The sequence below is a fragment of the Microtus pennsylvanicus genome, chromosome 8 (genome assembly GCF_037038515.1).
Source record: "Microtus pennsylvanicus isolate mMicPen1 chromosome 8, mMicPen1.hap1, whole genome shotgun sequence".
Lineage (NCBI taxonomy): Eukaryota > Metazoa > Chordata > Mammalia > Rodentia > Cricetidae > Microtus > Microtus pennsylvanicus.
In genome coordinates this window covers 212,402-232,374 of record NC_134586.1, presented here as the reverse complement: position 1 = coordinate 232,374, position 19,973 = coordinate 212,402, and the positions used below count along the sequence as shown (strand labels likewise).

Here is a 19,973-nt window from a genome sequence, read left to right as displayed (position 1 = left end):
ATGTATATATTCCATACTTTCTTTATCCATTCTTCCATTGAAGGGTATCTAGGTTGTTTCCAGGTTCTGGCTATCACAAACAATGCTGCTATGAGCATCGTAGAGCATATACTTTTGTTGTATGATAAGGCCTCTCTTGGGTATATTCCCAAGAGTGGTATTGCTGGGTCCAGGGGTAAGTTGATCCCGAATTTCCTGAGAAACCGCCATACTGCTTTCCAAAGTGGTTGCACAAGATTGCATTCCCACCAGCAATGGATGAGTGTACCCCTTTCTCCACAACCTCTCCAACAAAGGCTATCATTGGTGTTTTTTATTTTAGCCATTCTGACAGGTGTAAGATGGTATCTTAAAGTTGTCTTGATTTGCATTTCCCTGATCGCTAAGGAAGTTGAGCATGACCTTAAGTGTCTTTTGGCCATTTGAAGTTCTTCTGTTGAGAATTCTTTGTTCAGCTCATTGCCCCATTTTATAATTGGGTTGATTAGCATTTTAAAGTCTAGTTTCTTGAGTTCTTTATATATTTTGGAGATCAGACCTTTGTCAGTTGCGGGGTTGGTGAAGATCTTCTCCCAGTTAGTGTGTTGCCTTTGTGTCTTAGCGACAGTGTCCTTTGCTTTACAGAAGTTTCTCAGACTCAGAAGGTCCCATTTATTCAATGTTGCCCCTAATGTCTGTGCTGCTGGGGTTATACATAAGAAGTGGTCCCCCATGCCCATTTGTTGTAGAGTACTTCCCACTTTCTCTGCTATCAGGTTCAGTGTGTTCAGACTGATATTGAGGTCTTTAATCCATTTGGACTTGAGTTTTGTGCATGGTGATAGATATGGATCTATTTTCATTCTTCTACAGGTTGACATCCAGTTTTGCCATTACAATTTGTTGAAGATGCTCTCTTTTTTCCATTGTATACTTTTAGCTCCTTTATCGAAAATCAGGTGTTCATAGGTTTGTTGGTTAATGTCAGGGTCTTCTATTCGATTCCATTGGTCGACTTCTCTGTTTTTATGCCAATACCAAGCTGTTTTCAATACTGTAGCTCTGTAGTAGAGTTTGAAGTCAGGGATGGTAATGCCTCCAGACACTCCTTTGTTGTATAAGATTGTTTTGGCTATCCTGGGTTTTTTGTTTTTCCATATAAAGTTGATTATTGTCTTCTCCAGATCTGTGAAGAATTTTGATGGGGTTTTGATGGGGATTGCATTGAATCTATAGATTGCTTTTGGTAGAATTGCCATTTTTACTATGTTGATCCTCCCAATCCAGGAGCAAGGAAGATATTTCCATTTTCTGGTGTCCTCTTCAATTTCTTTCTTCAAAGACTTAAAGTTCTTGTCAAATAGATCTTTCACATCCTTGGTTAGAGTTACCCCAAGATATTTTATGCTATTTGTGGCTATCGTGAAAGGTGATGCTTCTCTAATTTCCCTCTCTGTTTCCTTATCCTTAGTGTATAGGAAGGCCACTGGTTTTTGGAGTTGATCTTGTATCCTGCCACATTACTAAAGGTGTTTATCAGCTGTAGGAGTTCTTTGGTAGAGTTTTCGGGGTCGCTTATGTATACTATCATATCATCTAGAAATAACGAGAGCTTAACTTCTTATTTTCCGACACGAATCCCCTTGATCCCTTTATGTTGTCTTATTGCTCTTGCTAGAACTTCAACCACTATATTGAAGAGGTATGGAGAGAGTGGATATCCTTGTCGTGTTCCTGATTTTAGTGGGATTGCTTTAAGATTTTCTCCATTTAATTTGATGTTAGCTGTTGGCTTGCTGTAAATAGCTTTTATTATATTTACGTATGACCCTTGTATCCCTAATCTCTCCAAGACTTTTATCATAAAGGGGTGTTGAATTTTGTCAAATGCTTTTTCAGCATCTAATGAAATGATCATATGGTTTTTTTCTTTCAGTTTATTTATATGGTGGATTACATTGATAGATTTGCGTATGTTGAACCAGCCCTGCATCTCTGGGATGAAGCCTACTTGATCATAATGGATAATTTTTCTAATGTGTTCTTGGATTCAGTTTGCTAGTATTTTATTGAGAATTTTTGCGTCGATATTCATGAGTGAGATAGGCCTGTAATTTTCTTTCTTGTTTGGGTCTTTGTGTGGTTTTGGTATCAGGGTAACTGTAGCTTCATAAAAGGAATTTGGCAATGACTCTTCTGTTTCTATATTGTGAAATACATTAAGGAGTATAGGTATTAGCTCTTCTTGGAAGTTCTGGTAGAATTCTGCATTGAAACCATCTGGTCCTGGGCTTTTTTTGGAAGGTAGATTTTTGATAACGGTTTCTAGTTCTTTGCGACTAACAGGTCTATTTAGATCGTTCACCTAGTTTTGGTTTAGCTTTGGTATGTGGCACTTATCTAAAAAAAATGTCCATTTCTTTTGCATTTTCTAGTTTTGTGGCATACAGGCTTTTGCAGTAAGATCTAATGAGTCTCTGAATTTCCTCTGTGTCTGTGGTTATGTCCCTCTTTTCATTTCTGATCTTATTTATTTGCGTGTTCTCTCTCTGTCGTTTAATTAGTTTGGATAGGGGTTTGTCAATCTTGTTGATTTTCTCCAAGAACCAACTTTTTGTTTCATTGATTCTTTGGACTGTTTTCTGCGTTTCTATTTTGTTTATTTCCTCCCTCAGTTTGATTATTTCCAGTCTTCTACTCCTCCTGGGCGTGTCTGCTTCTTTTTTTTCTAAAGCTTTCAGGTGTGCTGTTTAGTCTCCGATGTATGCTTTCTCTGTTTTCTTTAAGTGGGCACTTAGTGCTATGAACTTTCCTCTTAGCACTGATTTCATAGTGTCCCATAGGTTTGAGTATGTTGTCCCTTTATTTTCATTAAATTCAAGGAAGACTCTAATTTCCTTCTTGATTTCTTCCTTGACCCAGGTGTGGTTCAGTAGTTGACTGTTCAGTTTCCATGAGTTTGTCGGCTTTCTAGAGGTAGGATTGTTGTTGAATTCTAACTTTAATCCGTGGTGATCTGATAAGACACAGGTGGACACTGATATTTTTTTGTATCTGTGGAGGTTTCCTTTGTTTCCGAGTATGTGGTCAATTTTCGAGAAGGTTCCATGGGCTGCAGAGAAGAAGGTATATTCTTTCCTATTTGGGTGGAATGTTGTATAGATGTCTGTTAAGTCCATTTGCTTCATTACCTCCAGTAGTTCTCTTACTTCTCTATATGGTTTCTGTCTGATTGACCTGTCCATTGCTGAGAGAGGTGTATTGAAGTCTCCTACTACTAGTGTGTGTGGTTTGATGTCTGCCTTGAGTTTTAGTAATATTTCTTTTACGTACGTGGGTGCTTTTATATTAGGGGCGTAAATATTCAGGATTGAGACGTCATCCTGACAAATTGTTCCTGTTATGAGTATAAAGTGTCCATCTCGATCTCTTCTGATTGATTTTAGTTTGAAGTCAGTTTTGTTAGAAATTAATATGGCCACACCTGCTTTTTTCTTAGGACCATTTGCTTGAAAGACCTTTTCCCAACCCTTTACTCTGAGTAGATGCCTGTCTTTGTGGTTGAGATGTGTTTCTTGCAAACAGCAGAATGTTGGATCGTGTTTTTGTATCCAATCTCTTAGCCTGTGCCTTTTTATAGGTGAATTGAGACCATTAATATTAAGTGATATTAATGACCAGTGGTTGTTTATGCCGGATATTCTTACTGTTTTTGGAAGTAGAATTTGTGTGTCTCCCTTCTTTGAGTTGTGCTAGTGAAGGGTCGCTAGATGCCTGAGTTATTGTAGGCAGTGTTGGCAATGTTGGATTCCTTGGGTTGCAGTTTTCCTTCTATTACTTTCTGTAGGGCTGGATTCATGGCTACATATTGTTTAAATTTCTTCTTATCCTGGAATGTCTTGATTTCTCCATTTATAGTGAACGAAAGCTTGGCTGGATATAGTAGTCTGGGCTTGCATCCATGGTCTCTTAGCTTCTGAAGTACTTCTATCCAGGACCTTCTGGCTTTCATTGTTTCCATAGAGAAATCAGGTGTTAGTCTGATCGGTTTACCTTTATAAGTTACTTGGCCTTTTTCCTTTGCAGCTCTTAGTATTCTTTCTTTAACCTGTATATTTTGTGTTTTGATTATTATATGGTGAGGGGATGTTTTCCTTTGATCCAGTCTATTTGGTGTTCTGTATGCTTCTTGAATATTCAAAGGAATATCTTTCTTTATGTTGGGAAAGTTTTCTTCCATAATTTTGTTCAAAATATTTTCTGGGCCTTTGAGCTGTGACTCTTCTCCTTCTTCTATTCCTATTATTCTTAGATTTGGTCTTTTTATTGTGTCCCATAATTCCTGAATGTTTTGTGATGAGAATTTGTTGGCTTTGCAGTTTTCTTTGATCAGAGCGTTTATTTTCTCTATGGTGTCCTCAGAATATGAGATTCTTTCTTCTATTTCTTGTAGTCTATTGATTGTGCTTGTTTCTGTAGGCTCTGCTCGTTGACCTAGATTTTCCATATCCAGCTAGTCCTCAGTTTGTGTTTTCTTCCTTGCTTCCATTTCAGTTTTCAATTCTTGAACTGTTTCCATTACCTGTTTGATCGTTCTTTCTTGGTTTCCCAGAGTATTATGTACGTATTTACCCATTTCTTCAAATTTTTAGTTATACTTCTCATCCATTTCTATAAGGGCATTTTTCACATGTTGTTTAAGGGACTCTACTGCTTTCATAAAGTCAATTTTTCCACTTCTTCTGTGATAGGGTGTTGGAGACCTTCTGTTGTAAGATCATTGGGTTCTGGTGTTTTCATGTTGTTTTTCAGATTATTGGGTGAATTCTTTCCTTGGCGCCTGCCCATCTCCTCCTATCGATGCTATCTAAAGGGTCTGTTAAAACTGGTTCAGGTTTCCCTGCTGGCCAGGGGCTCCTCTTACAAAATGCCCTTGCTCTGTTTCCTGGTTCCTGCCGGGGGGCCAAGATCCCTCTCACCCTTCAGAAGGGTCTTCAGGAATAGGACCCGGCTCCTCCTTTGCCAGGGACTTCCCCAACTGAAGGCCTACCTCTTTGGTTTAATTGTAGTGGGGCGATCTGTTCTTGGTGTTGTGCATGGTCCCTGCAGCCTGCTTCTGCTGCTGGGATGGTTCCTGCCGCCAGCAGCCTGTGTCCTCTGCTGCTGCTCCGATCCCAGCCAGTCCCAGTCAGTCCCCGCTGGCTGCGCTGGGCGTCCTCCGGCCGCCTTCTGCCGCCTGGTGTTTCTCAAAAAGATAAAGTTGTTAATTACTTAGAAGTAAGAGTTTGTGAGAAACAGATTATCCCTCAAAAGATAGAGTTAAGGAAAGATAGTTTAAAGACACTAAATGATTTTCAAAAACTGTTAGGTGATATAAATTGGATTAGATGTTATTTGAAGTTACCAAACTACGAGTTAAAGCTCCTGTATAGTGTTTTAAATGGAGACTCTGCTTTGGATTCTCCAAGGCAGTTGACTACTGCTGCACGAGAAGCATTTAAAAAGGTGGAAAACAGGTTACAAGATGCCTTCCTACAAAGGATACAAGAGGGTCAAGATATTGCTTTATGCATTCTTCCCTCATATTACCAGCCCACAGGACTCTTATGGCAGAGTGGACCATTGCTTTGGATATATCCTAAGATATCTCCAGCTAAATCTCTTGAGCATTATCCTACTGCTGTAGTGACTTTGGCATTAACCAGAATTTAGCAGTGCCTACAATATTTTGGGGTTGCCCCCACAACCATTATAGTGCCTTATTCCAATCAAGTAAAGATTTTATGTGCTACCTTAGATGAGTGGGCCATCTTGCATTGCTCCTATCCAGGGCCTATAGATTGTCACTATCCTAAACATCCATTGCTGACTTTCTTTAAGGAACACCCAGTGATATTTCCCAAAATTACTACTTTACAACCCATTCCAGAAGCCAGTGTTATTTTTACAGATGGATCTAAGACTGGTTGTGGTGCTTATATGGTAGATTCCTTGGAGCCTGTTATACATCAATTTTCTCCTGGAGCCCCTCAACAAGTTGAACTGGCGATTGTCATAGAAGTGTTTAAGGCCTGCCCTTTTGCATTCAATCTAATTTCAGATTCATGTTATGTTGTTAATGTCTTAAGATCCTTAGAATGTGCGGGACCCATTAGGTCTTCTAGTCCCATACATGTAGTACTTGTACAATTACAGCTTTTACTCTGGCAGCAAAAAAAATCCTTTTCTTGTACAACATATCCGTGCACATACGGGATTACCAGGTCCTTTAGCTGAGGGCAATGACTAAGTAGATTGTTGTACCAGACAAGAATGGATATTTCTCGCCTCTGCTTTACAGAGAGCATATAATTTTCATAAGGATTTTCATGTTAATGCCAAAACCCTACAACAAAAATTTAATATCTCTCTTGCTGATACACAGAAAGTGGTTGTAGATTGCCCATAATGTGCTGTTTATTGTCATCCTCAAACCTTGGGAATCAATCCACATGGATTACTCCCTCTTAAAATTTGGCAAATGGATGTTACACATATTTCAGAATTTGGCAAGCTGAAATATGTGCATGTTTCAGTTGATACATATTCTGGCATTATTCATGCCACATCCATGACAGGTGAAAAGGTGACTCAGGTGATTGCTCATTGTCTAGAAGCATGGGCAGCCTGGGGCAAGCCCCAACAATTAAAGACTAATAATGGTCCTGCTTATACTGGACAAAAATTCACCTCATTTTGTCAATGTATGGGTGTTCAATTGACACAAGGACTGCCATACAATCCACAAGGACAAGGCATTGTAGAACGTGCCCATCCATCTCTAAAGGAGATACTTCAAAAACAAAAAGGGGGAATAGGCCATGAGCAAACCCCTAAGAATAGACTTTCCTTAGCCTTATTTACTTTAAATTTTTTAAACTTGGATAACTCCATTCAGTCTGCCGCAGACAGGCATTCATGTCAGTCCAGTCCTTCAAAAGGAATGGTGACCTGGAAGGATGCTTTGACAGGGGTCTGGCATGGACCCGATCCCGTGCTGGCATGGGCATGAGGCGCTGTTTGTGTTTTTCCACAGGATCATCTGGACCCTATTTGGGTGCCAGAACGCCTGGTGAGGAAGGTGCAAGTGCAGATGGGGGCAGAAAAGGATGTTACGGATATGTCTGGGGATCCTGTGCCTGTTCCTCACACACTCAATGGAGAAAGTGATGGCGGAGCTGCGGTGGGGGATTCTGTCAGCCTTTCCCAAGCCGATGCCAGTTCGCCATGACCTGGATCATCATAGCCATGGATCATCTGAAGGAGTGGGCGGGAATAGGAGCCCTAACAGGCTTAATGGTGCTTGCCTCCCTGGTATGCCTATGGTGCATTTGTCACATAAGGGTTTCACAGCATCGCAATGCAGTTATGATCATTCAGGCCTTCACGGTCATTGAAGCAGAACAGTCCCCTCAAGCTTGGTTATCTATACTTGAGCACAGGATGCGAGGCTTGTGCATTGCACTTGAGGTCAGAGAAGTCAACCTCAAAAAGAGCAAGTCTGATTGCATGTGGGTTGGTGTCTAACTTCTACCTCTGTAAAAAGACACCAGACAGGTCTAGTGTTCTCTAAGTGGATGACACCTGGACAGACACTAGCACATGTTCCATTTTTAACAGAAATCAGATCTCTACACTTGCCTGTTGCTTTACAAAACAAAAAGGGGGGACTGTAGAGAGCTGCATAAAGCCGCACCTGATGGTGATGTGTGGAGAGCTGCGTGGAGCCACACCTGATGGTGCTGGATCCCACCCTCTGTGATTCCCAAAGCGAGTGCTTTCTGTGATAATCAACTCCTGATATGGCCTGACTCATGCTATTATCATGCAATGATCGTCAGCTGCTTGCATTTGCGTGGACCTATGGGCAGTGCCCACATGGCAATCCAGGGTTGGCGACCCGTGCCTTTTTAAGGGCTGGAAGAGGTTTGCCTAGAGAGAGAGAGAGAGAGAGAGAGAGAGAGAGAGAGAGAGAAAGACAGACAGAGAGAGAGAGAGAGAGAGAGAAAGACAGAGAGAGAGAGAGAGAGAGAGAGAGAGAGAGACAGAGAGAGAGAGAGAGACAGAGAGAGAGAAAGAGAAAGAGAAAGAGAAAGAGAAGGAGAAAGATTGCTGTGAAAAAGATCCTGAATAAAACTGCTGCAAGAAGAGCTCCGGTGTTACGTCTTCCTTGCTGGTCGAGGCTGGTGCGACACCTATTAATTTCCTTTTTATTGCCTTGTCCCTTTTATATCCCCTCTATCTACATACAAGATAAAAATCCAGGAGGTTTTTGAGCTGTGAAGTGACTTATCTTACTTCACTCATTGGTCTCCTGCTCCATTCATTTTCTTACAAATACCATTTTATTTCATTTTATGATTACATACAATTATGTTTTGTCTGTATTTATCACATTTTAAATTAATTGAACTGTTGGTACCCACCTGGATTGAGTCTCTAGTTTACCTATAGTGGATGTGTGGTAAGCTTGGGAATAAATTCCTCTTCATTGTAAATTTACTTTTGTTTACTGAATAGTCATTCAGTCCTATTGTGGTTAGATGTTATATGTTCTTAAATTTTATAGGAACTGTCATGCTGATTTTAATAAAATCTGAACACGTTCTTGCCAGCATAGAATAAGTCATTCTTCTGTCTGTCACAAATAAGTTTGTGGTCATTAAAAAAGTAAAACAATAGGTTTACTCAATGTGAGTATTAAAATATTTACATAAAAATCTTACAAGGTGAAGGAGATAAAACAACTTTGATGATTTTTCCTAAAAACAAATTTTATAGTATTTCATAGACAAGATCCATATTTGATATTGCTTCCATTTCTTGCCCTTTATTTACTTGGTCACAGGAGACTACTTCCTAAATATAATACCAGTAGCACAGAAACTGAGAGCAACAATAAATAAATGTGACATCCTGAAACCGAGAAGCTTCTGTAAAGTAAAAATCATAGTCAATCAGACAAAAAAGGAGCCTACTGAATGGGAAAAATCTTTACCAACCCCATATCAGACAAAGAATTGATCTCCAAAATATATAAAGAGCTCAAGAAATTAGACATCTAAATTCCAAATAATCCAATTAAAAATGGTATAAAGAATTAAACAGAAATCTCAACAGAAGAATCTCAAATGGCTGAAAGAAAATTAGGAAACTGTTAAAAATTGTTAGCTATCAGAGAAATGCAAATGACTCTGAGATACCATCTTACAAGAGTCAGAATTACTAAAATAAAAAATAACCAATGATAGCATATGCTGGAGAGGAAGTGGAGTAAGGAGAACACTCTTTCATTGCAGGTGGGAATGCAAACTTCTATAACCACTCTGGAAACCAGTATGCTGGTTTCATAGAGAACTGGAAATCAAGCTACCTCAGGACTCAGCAATACTCCTCTTGAACATATTCCCAAATTATTCTCAATTATATTACAAGGACATTTGTTCAACTATGTTCATAGCAGGATTATTTGTAATAGCTAGACTCTGGAAACACCCTACATACCCCTAAACTGAAGAATGAATAAAGAATATGTGGCACACTTACACAAGTGGAATACTACTCAGTGGTATAAAACAATGACACCTTGAAGTTTGCATGCAAATGGATGGAACCAGAAAAAAACCCTTTTGAGTGCAATAACCCTTACCTAGAATGATGAACATGGTATGTACTCACTCATAAGTGAATAAGTGAATATAATGCAAAGGATAATGAGCCTATGTTTATATTTATAATGGTAATATAAATATATACATTTTGGCATATCTCTCATCACACAACAGACACACATACATATATGAACACAAATAAAAACTTGCACTTAGAAAACTAAAAGTAAAGAATAAAGATGTTAACATTGCTTCAGACTGGTATGACATTTATTAACACATCCTGAAGACAGGAAATAGGTTTATAAAATACTTAAAAAAATTGGAGCGAAAAATTGTTTCTGAGGGCAAACACTTACTCTGAAATGACTATTCCATATTATTATGTGACAATTAAAGCATGTTTAACTTCATACTCTCCAGACTCCAATGGAAAATGGAGGTAATATTTGAATTGGAACTATTAGAATTCTTGGTATTCATGCTATTTTTTAGTTAAAAGCTTGATTGAAAAAAATAAAAGTGCTGTGGGATAATGCTTTTGCACATTGTAGTGATTTATCAACTGTATTGATTTAATAAAATTCTGAGTTTCCACTAGCCAGACAGAAAGTACAGGCTGGGAAACCAGACTAAGAGAATTCTGGAAAAAGGAAAGAGAGATGCAGTTGCCAGCCAGATGCAGAGGAAGCAAGAATAAAATGATTTAGAAAAGATAGAAAGCCTCTTGGGAATATACCCAAGAGAGGCCTTATCATACAACAAAAGTATATGCTCTACGATGTTCATAGCAGCATTGTTTGTGATAGCCAGAACCTAGAAACAACCTAGATGCCCTTCAATGAAAGAATGGATGAAGAAAGTATGGAATTTATACATATTAGAGTACTACTCAGCAATAAAAAACAAGGACTTCTTGAATTTTGCATGCAAATGGATGGAAATAGAAAACACTATCCTGAGTGAGGTAAGCCAGACCCAAAAAGAGGAACATGGGATGTACTCACTCATATTTGGTTTCTAGCCATAAACCAAGGACATTGAGCCTATAATTACTGATCCTAGAGAAGCTAAATAAGGAGAACCCAAAGAAAAACATATAGGCATCCTCCTGAATATTAACCTTCAGCAAGCGATGAAAGGAGACAGAGACAGAGACCCACATTGGAGCACAGGACTGAAATCTCAAGGTCCAAATCAGGAGCAGAAGGAGAGAGAGCACGAGCAAGGAACTCAGGACTGCGAGGGGTGCACCCACACACTGAGACAATGGGGATGTTCTACTGGGAACTCACCAAGACCAGCTGGCCTGGGTCTGGAAAAGCCTGGGATAAAACCGGACTCTCTGAACATAGCGGACAATGAGGACTACTGAGAATTCAAGAACAATGGCAATGGGTTTCTGATCCTACTGCACACACTGGCTTTGTGGGAGCCTAGGCAGTTTGGATGCTCAACTTACTAGACCTGGATGGAGGTGGGGGTTCCTTGGACTTCCCACAGGACAGGGAACCCTGATTGCTTTTCGGGCTGAGGGGGGGGGACTTAATTGGGGGAGGGGGAGGGAAATGGGAGGCGGTGGCAGGGAGGAGACAGAAATCTTTAATAAATAAATAAATTTAAAAAAAGTATTTAACTCTAAAAAATAAAGAAAAAAGAAATAAAATAGCCATCACCAATTGTCTTAAAAAAAAAAGAAAAGATAGAAAGCAAGATGGCTAAACATAGATAAGAATTACTTGTTAATTTAAGTTGTAAGAGCTAGCTAATAATAAGTATGAGTTAATAGGTCAGACACTTTATAATATAAACCTCTTGTGTCTCTTTGGGACTGAGTGACTATGGGACTGGGAAGAACAGACATTTCTGTCTACATAAATGTGTATTTAAAATTAGGAAAAGATAAATCTTTTCCAAGATAAAACAAATTTCTAAATCAGATTATGATATGTCATAACTTCAAAATGCAGAAAGAGATGCAAAAAGAGAGCCACACCTCTAGGTGTCCATGCATTGTCTACTTCAATGAGCTCTGTTCCCTGATTCTACAGAGAAATACCCATAAGCACCTCCTCTTCAAATACAAAAAAAGAGGAGTTTGACAATTTTTTTCATCAATACTAGTTATAACATACTGACATAGTGACAATATTAATCCAAAGGCAACAGACTTTAACCTAGGGATCCAGGGAGAAAAATTGCTCTCAAATAATAAATTAAAGAATAATAGCAAAAGAAAGTGACTCATAAAGACATCCTGCTATAATCACAGATCAGTGCTGTATTCAGCCATCACGAGAGAAGCTTCCTCCTTCAGTATATGGGAACAAATACGGAGAACCACTGCCAGATATTATGTAAGAGAGAGAAGGAGTCCTTGGAACATAAGACTTTAAATGGGATTTTTCCTTTAAATTATGTTCCTCGGTACTCAGAGAATGTTCCAGAAATGGAGGCTGAAAGAGTCTAAGAGCCAGATGGGTTTGAGAGTATCAAGGAAACAAGGCCCTCTAAATCTATATGAGCAAAGTTCATATAAACTCACAGAGGCTGAAGTAGAATTTTCAGGGACTTGCCTGGTTTTGTAACAGGTCCTCTGTCTATATAATATGACTTTCAGTTCAGTATTTGTATGGAATTACTAAGTGTGAGAAAGAATGAGTCCCTGATTCTTCAATTGTATTCTTTTACTTGTTGGCTTGTAATGTCCAATTTTGATTAGATAGTTCTATCTTAATCTAATTTATTTTGTTAAAAATGAATAAAAGTATAAATGAATGAATACCTAGATGCTAGGGTAAAAGCTACCAATGAAATATCATTTATATCTGCTGAAAGATGGAAAATCAATCTTCTCTAATGGAAGGATACTGGGTATATCAAGCACTTCCATGAAGCCTCATATTCAGGAGAACTTGAGCAAAATAAAATGGACTCTAGAGTTTTTTGCTGTGTATTTTATTTGTTTATAGTTTAGTGTTTTCACAGGTTTTCATCCCAGAAAGGGTTTCTTTGTGTATCTTTGGTTGCCCTGTACCTTTCTCAACAGATCATGCTGGACAGATCAGTCTGCATCTGCCACCTAAGTGCTGGTATTAAATGCACATGTCAGTATTGCCTGACTACATAGGCCCCTTTTTCTTAAAGAAAGAATTTAAAGTTGGGTGGATAGGAAGAGGGAGAGGATATTAAAAGCCTTGAGGCTGGGCAAGGATATGGTCAAATTTGAAAATTAGTTTTAAATAATTAAAGTGCAATAGTCAAAAATAAAATTAGTTTTTCAAAGTAATTTATTTCAATTAATTTTATGATATTAATATTCTCTATATGATGACCATACTCTGGATCTATGACATGCAGCAACTTTGAATGCTTGGGACAAAATTTAAGAATTCAGAAAGAAAACTGAATCATTTACTAAAGCTATACAAGGCCAAACTAAAGCTATACAAGGCCAAAAGGAAACCTTCATTGATGTTTTTTTTACAAAGACTGACTTCAATTGTAAATAGAATTATACCCAATTCAGAAGGTAGACAAACAATAATTGAATCTTCAGCTTTTGAAAATGCTAATTTACAATATAAAAGGGTAATTATGCCCTTAAAGTCAATATCAGTACCCATAGAGGAAAGGATCCAGAATACAGTCAGTTTTGAATCTTATAACTGTAATGATGCTTGAATGTAAGAGGTGATTTCAAGAGGCTTGAAGAAAAACAAAAACATCAACTACTTTAAATATGGTGAACAAGGTCACCTAAAAATGAGCTGTAAACAGGGCTTCCTAAAAACAATGTTTTTTTTTTCTAGGAATAATCCAAATAAAAGGTCCATTCCATCTGGAGTATACAGAAGGTATGACAAAGACAGATATTGGGCCAATGAATGTAGATTAATAAGAGACAGAAAGAGTAAATGTGTTTATTTGTTCTATGGTATCTTTAGTGTTTGAGATTTTTTTTCTTCTATCTCTTGTATTCTGTTGGTAATACTAGTCTCTGTAGCTCAATATCAATCTGAACACACTGAACCTGATAGAAGAGAAAGTGGGAAGTACTCTACAACATATGGGCACAGGAGATCACTTCCTATGTATAACCCCAACAGCACAGACATTAAGGGCAACATTGAATAAATGGGACCTCCTGAAACTGAGAAGCTTCTGGAAAGCAAAGGACACTCTCACTAAGACAAAAAGGCAACCTACTGACTGGGAGAAGATTTTCACCAACCCTGCAACAGACAAAGGTCTGATCTCCAAAATATATAAAAAAACTCAAGAAACTAGACTTAAAATGCTAATTAACCCAATTTAAAAATGGGGCACTGAACTGAACAGAAAATTCTCAACAGAAGAAATTCAAATGACCAAAAGACACTTAAAGTCATACTCAACCTCCTTAGCAATCAGGGAAATGCAAATTAAAACAACTTTGAGATACCATCTTACACCTGTCAGAATGGCTAAAATAAAAAACACCAAATGATAGCCTTTGCAAGAGAGGTTGTGGAGGAAGGGGTACACTCATGCATTGCTGGTGGGAATGCTAACTTGTCCAAACACTTTGGAAATCAGTGTGGCAATTTCTCAAGAAATTCGGGATCAACCTACCCCAAGACCCAGTAATACCACTCTTGGGAATATGCCCAAGAGATGCCCTATCATATGACAAAAGCATTTGTTCAACTATGTTCATAGCAGCATTATTTGTAATAGCCAGAACCTGGAAACAACCTAGGTGCCCTTCAATGGAAGAATGGATGAAGAAAGTGTGGAATACATACATATTAGAGTACTACCCAGCGGTAAAAAACAATGGCATCATAAATTTTGCATGCAAATGTATGGAAATAAAAAACACTATCCTGAGTGAGGTAACCCAAACCCAAAAAGATGAACATGGGATGTACTCACTCATAATTGGTTTCTAGCCATAAATAAAGGACATTGATCCTATATAAGCTATCATGATCCTAGATAAGCTAAAAAAGAAGGTGAACCCAAAGAAAAACATATCATCATCCTCCTGGATATGGAAAGTAGACAAGAATGCCGGGGAAAAAACTGGGAACTTGGGGGTGGGGTGGGATGGGGGTAAGGGGAAATGGGGAGAGAAAAGTGAAAAGGGGTGGATAGGGGGAGCTTGGGGGAATGGGACGTTTGGGATACAGGAAGGGTGGATATGAAAACAGGGAAGTACATAACCTAATTAAGGGAACCATCTTAGGGTTGGCAAGAGACTTGACTCTAGAAGGGCTCACAGGTGTCTAGGGAGCTGTCACCAGCTAGTTCCTTGGGCAACTGAGGAGAGGGAGCCTAAAATGACCCTATCCTATAGCCATACTGATGAATATCTTGCATATCACCATAGAATCTTCATCTGGCAATGGATGGAGATAGAGACAGAGACCTACATTGGAGCACTGGACTGAGCTCCCAAGGTCCAAATGAAGAACAGAAGGAGGGAGAACATGAGCAAGGAGTCAGGACCGCGAGGGGTGCACCCACCCACTGTGACAGTGGGGCTGATTTATTGGAAGCTCACCAATGCCAGCTGGACTAGGACTGAATAAGCATGGCAAAACTAGACTCTCTGAACATGGCGGACAATGAGGGCTGATAAGAAGCTAAGGACAATGGCACTGAGTTTTGGTCCTACTGCATGAACTGGCTTTGTGGGATGCTCACCTTACTGGACCTGGATGGAGGGGGGGGGACCTGGGACTTCCCACAGGTCAGGGAAACTGGACTGCTCTTCAGACTGGAGAGGGAGGGTGAATGGAGTTGGGGGAGGGGGAGAGAAGTTGGGGAAAGTGAAGAGGAGTGGGGGGAGGGGGAGGGAAATGGGAGGCGGGGAGGAGGGGGAAATTTTTTCAATAAAAAAATAAATAAAATAAAAAACATAAAAAAAAGAGTAAATGCTTGCCATTGGGAAATGCCTTGGGGATCCTCTCATGGGACCCCATGAAAAATTGATTCAATTATTTCCTATTACCATGGGGGATACTCTTTTCAAGCGCATTAAAAAGACTTAATACCTATTTTTAAAAAACTGTACTACTCTGGATAATGGAATAGCTTTTGAAAATATGACAAAAATTTCAGGAGAAACTATAAAAGGAAAGATCTCTCAAGCTCTTTGATAGGAAGGATCATAGTAAAAATGGCAATCCTATCAAAAGCAATCTATAGAATCAATGCAATCCCCATCAAAATCCCAACACAATTCTTCACAGACCTTGAGAGTACAATAATTAACTTCATATGGAAAAACAAAAAGCTCAGGATAGACAGAACAATCCTATACAATAAAGGAACTTCTGGAGGCATTACCATCCCAGACATCAAACTATATTACAGAGCTACAGTAATGAAAACAGCTTGGTATTGGCATATAAACAGAGATGTTGACCAATGGAATCAAGTTGAAGACCTGGATATTAATCCAAACATCTAGGAACAGCTGATTTTTGACAAAGAAGCTAAAATTATACAATGGAAAAAATAAAACATCTTCAACAAATGGTGCTGGCATAACTGGATGTCTACATGCATAAGGATGAAAATAAATCCATATCTATTGCCATGCACAAAACTCAAGTCCAAGTAGATTAAAGACTTCAATATAAATCTGACCATACTGAACCTGATAGACAAGAAAGTGGGAAGTAGCCTTCACTGCATGGGCACAGGAGACCACTTACCTGTAGTACAGACAATAAGAGCAACAATAAATAAATGGAACCTCCTGAAACTAAGAAGCTTCTGTAAAGCAAAGACAGAGTCAGTAAGATAAAACTGCAACCTACTGAATGAGAAAAGATCTTCACCAACCCCACATGAAAGGATTGATCTCCAAAATATCTAAAGAACTCAAGAAATTAGACATTAAATTTCTAAACAACCCAATTAAAATGGTGTACCGAACTAAACAGAGATTTTTCAACAGAAAAATTTCAAATGGTCAAAGGTACTTAAGGACATGTTCAACTTCCTTAGCTGTCAGAAAAATGCAAATCAAAACAACTTTGAGATACCATGTTACACCTGTCATAATGGATAAAATCAAAAACTCCAATGACAGCTTTTGCTGGAGAGGAAGTGGAGTAAGGGGAACACTCATTCATTGCTGGTGGCAATGCAAACTTGTGCAACTACTTTAGAAATCAGTGTGGCGGTTTCTCAGAAAGCTGGGAGTCAACCTACCTCAGGATCCAGCAATAACACTCTTGTGAATATACCCAAAAGATGCTCAATCATACTACAAAAGCATTTGTTCAACTATGTTCATAGCAGCATTATTTGTAATAGCCAGAACCTAAAAACAACCTAGATGGCCCTCAACTGAAAAATGGAAGAAGGATGTGTGGCACATCTCCACATTAGAGTACTACTCAGTGGTAAAAAAAACAATGATATCTTGAATTTTGCATGCAGATGTATGGAAATAGAAAACACTATCCTGAGTGAGATAACTCAGACCCAAAAATATGAATATGGTATGTACTCACTCATTAGTAGATACTAGCCATAAACAAAAAACATAGTCCATGATCCTATAGAAGCTAAGTAATAAGGTGAACCTGCAAAAAACCATATATAGATGCACCTGGAAATTAGAAGCAGACAAGATTGCCTGACAAAATTTGGGATCATAGGAGTGGGTGGTAAAAGGAAGGGGAGAAGGGGAAAAGGAGAAGTGAAGGGGAGGGTTGGGGAGAGCTTGATGGAATCGGATAGTTGAGATGGATGAAGGACAGATATAACAGCAAGGAAAGACATATCTTGATTCAGGGATCCATTTGGGGGTTAGCTAGAAACCTGGCTCTAGAAAAATTCCCAGGAATTCACAAGGATGACCCCAGCGAAGACTCTAAGCAATAGAGGAGAGGGTGTCTGAACTGGCCTTGCCCTTTAGTCAGACTGATGATTTTCTTAAATAGCACCATAGAACCTTTGTCCAACAGCAGATTGGAAACAGAGGCGGAGACCCACATCAAAGCACTGGACTAAGCTCTGAGGTCCAGTTGAAGAGCAGAAGTAGGGAGAGTATGAGCAAGGAAGTCAAGACCATGAGGGGTTCACCTACTGAGACAATGTGTCTGAGCCAATGGGAGCTCACTAACTCCAACAGGACTGGGAGTGAATGAGCATGGAATCAAACTAGTCCCTCTGAATGTAGTTGACAGATGGGGCAGACTGAGGGGCCAATGACAATAGCACTGGGATTTGTCTCTACTGCATGTACTGACTTATTTGGATCCTATTCTCTTTGGATGTATATCTTGCTCAACCTGGATAGAGTGGGGAGGGCTTTGGAATTTCCACAGGGTAGGTTGCCTTGTCTTCTCTTAAGATTGGAGGGGAGTAGGGGGAAAATGTGTAGACGGAGTGGAAGGGGAGTGGGAGGAGGGGAGGAAGTGGGAATTTGGATTGGTATTTTTTAAAGTAATAAAATGAAATAATAATAATCATAAAAAGCAAAAAAGACAATTATATAAAATGGGTATACGTAGTTTAAGTTACAAGTTACTTTTAAATTTTAGATTTAATAAAACACATTTTCAATAATTTCTTACATTTCTCCATCCTTTGTATTTTGTAAAGAAGTCATCAACATATCTATGCACATCTCAGCTTTTACTACATTAACTTTTTTTAAATTAAACACAATTTTGTACTTTCTACTTGAGTTTATTGTCCACTTTTTCTAAATTTTGTAAGGCAATTATTTCTAGACTGTTCTTATGTGATTATTTCACTGTAATTTATTGAAAATGTTGCCTTTGTTTTCTTCTGTTGTCTGTATAATCTCTAAGTTACATGTATGTAGGGTTATTTTGAGGTTCTCTTACACTGATCTGTTTTTTTAATAGCACCAAACTATGTATTACTATTATGCTCATTAATTCTTGAATGTGATTAATTCCTTGCTTCTAAATTGCTATTATTTCATTACTCTGGTACCTATACTAAATCCTTTGAATTCTCAGATAATCATTACAATCAGTTTGTTAACAGATAAAAATAAATTGCTAGGATATTCATTGGGATTGAAGTAAAATCTATAAATAAATTTGAGAAGAAATGACATCTTCAATATACTTAATTTTTATATCCATGATCACTAGCTGTTTTCCATTTAATTTGACTTTGATTTATCTCAATAGACTTGTGAATAAAATTTTATTTAAGTAGTTATATAAATAGTATTGCTTTACAATTTAAATTTAATTTTAAAATTTTCTTGACTAATATTCAGCTCATTAAATTTTCAATCAATAGATACTTCTTTTTAAATAACCTATAAAGTAATAAATTGTAGTGAGCCGGAAGGACCGCCATTACAAGATGGCGCCGACATCCTGTCTTGTTGGAAATATACAACTCCATATTTGGCTATGCCTTTGAGAGCTGCGTGTCCCCGCTTCCCGCATGCGCAGAGGATGAGGATCCTTGAGCCTATCCCGATGCGGTCTGATATCAGCTGTTGGTGGCAGCCAATCACAGGGCGACCCGTGTGCCAATTCCCTATTTAAGCAGCTGCCTCAGTGCCCTTCACCCCTTCGCTTCATGCTGTCTCTCCCCTTAGCTCCCTGTCCCTTTGCTTCATGCTCTCTCTCCCCTCCGCTTCCTGCCCCTCATTTCCTGCCCCTCTCGTTTCCTGCTCCCCATCAATCAAGGGTACTCCAGTAAAGCGTGTTCTGAGTAGAATCCTGATGTGGTGGTCATTCTTCCTCACTGGTCGAGAGGTCCACCACAATAAATGAGAAGAAAAAAGTAAGCAAACAAACTCAAGATTATAAATGTTCTTTTTTTAATCAAATACTATTTTACTCTTTGAGAATTTCATGTTATGTTCATGCAATGTATTTAATCATGTTTCTTACCCCAATGCCTCCCAGATCTTTGCTTACCTTCCAATACACGTTACTTTGCTTCTTCTTAAAACAAAACCTTAATTTTCAAGTTTATTTTTTGTTGCCCAAACATGGGTATGGATTTGTCCTAAAGAGTGGTTGAACTACACAAAATCTCGAGTTGAAAGAAAACTGACTTACTTTCACTCATCAGTTGTCAGGTACCAATATCTCTTTATTAAGAGTGTCCTCCATCCTGCTACTACCTCCATGCTGGGATGTTTGTCTGTCATTATTTTTTTCAGGGTGTGACAAGTGATGCAATTTAATATGTACTTTTTTTCTATTGGGTCTGGAAAACAGTTTCCTTATTTTCATCCATCACTCTGGCTGTTACAAGAAAGAACACACTCTTCCGTGGTGGTCCCTGAGACTTGTTGGAATGGGTGTGATGTAGCTATCTTTTTAGGGATAACAGTCC

The 19,973-nt window shown here is 38.6% G+C and overlaps 1 protein-coding gene across 1 annotated transcript in view; it reads left to right on the top strand.

Annotated features, from left to right (window-relative positions):
• The window catches only part of LOC142855783 (uncharacterized), a 237,274-nt gene that overhangs the window by 152,557 nt on the left and 64,744 nt on the right, over positions 1 to 19,973 (top strand). The window contains 1 exon segment of the mRNA XM_075982188.1: positions 537 to 554. Coding sequence (XP_075838303.1) covers positions 537 to 554 — 18 coding nt within the window.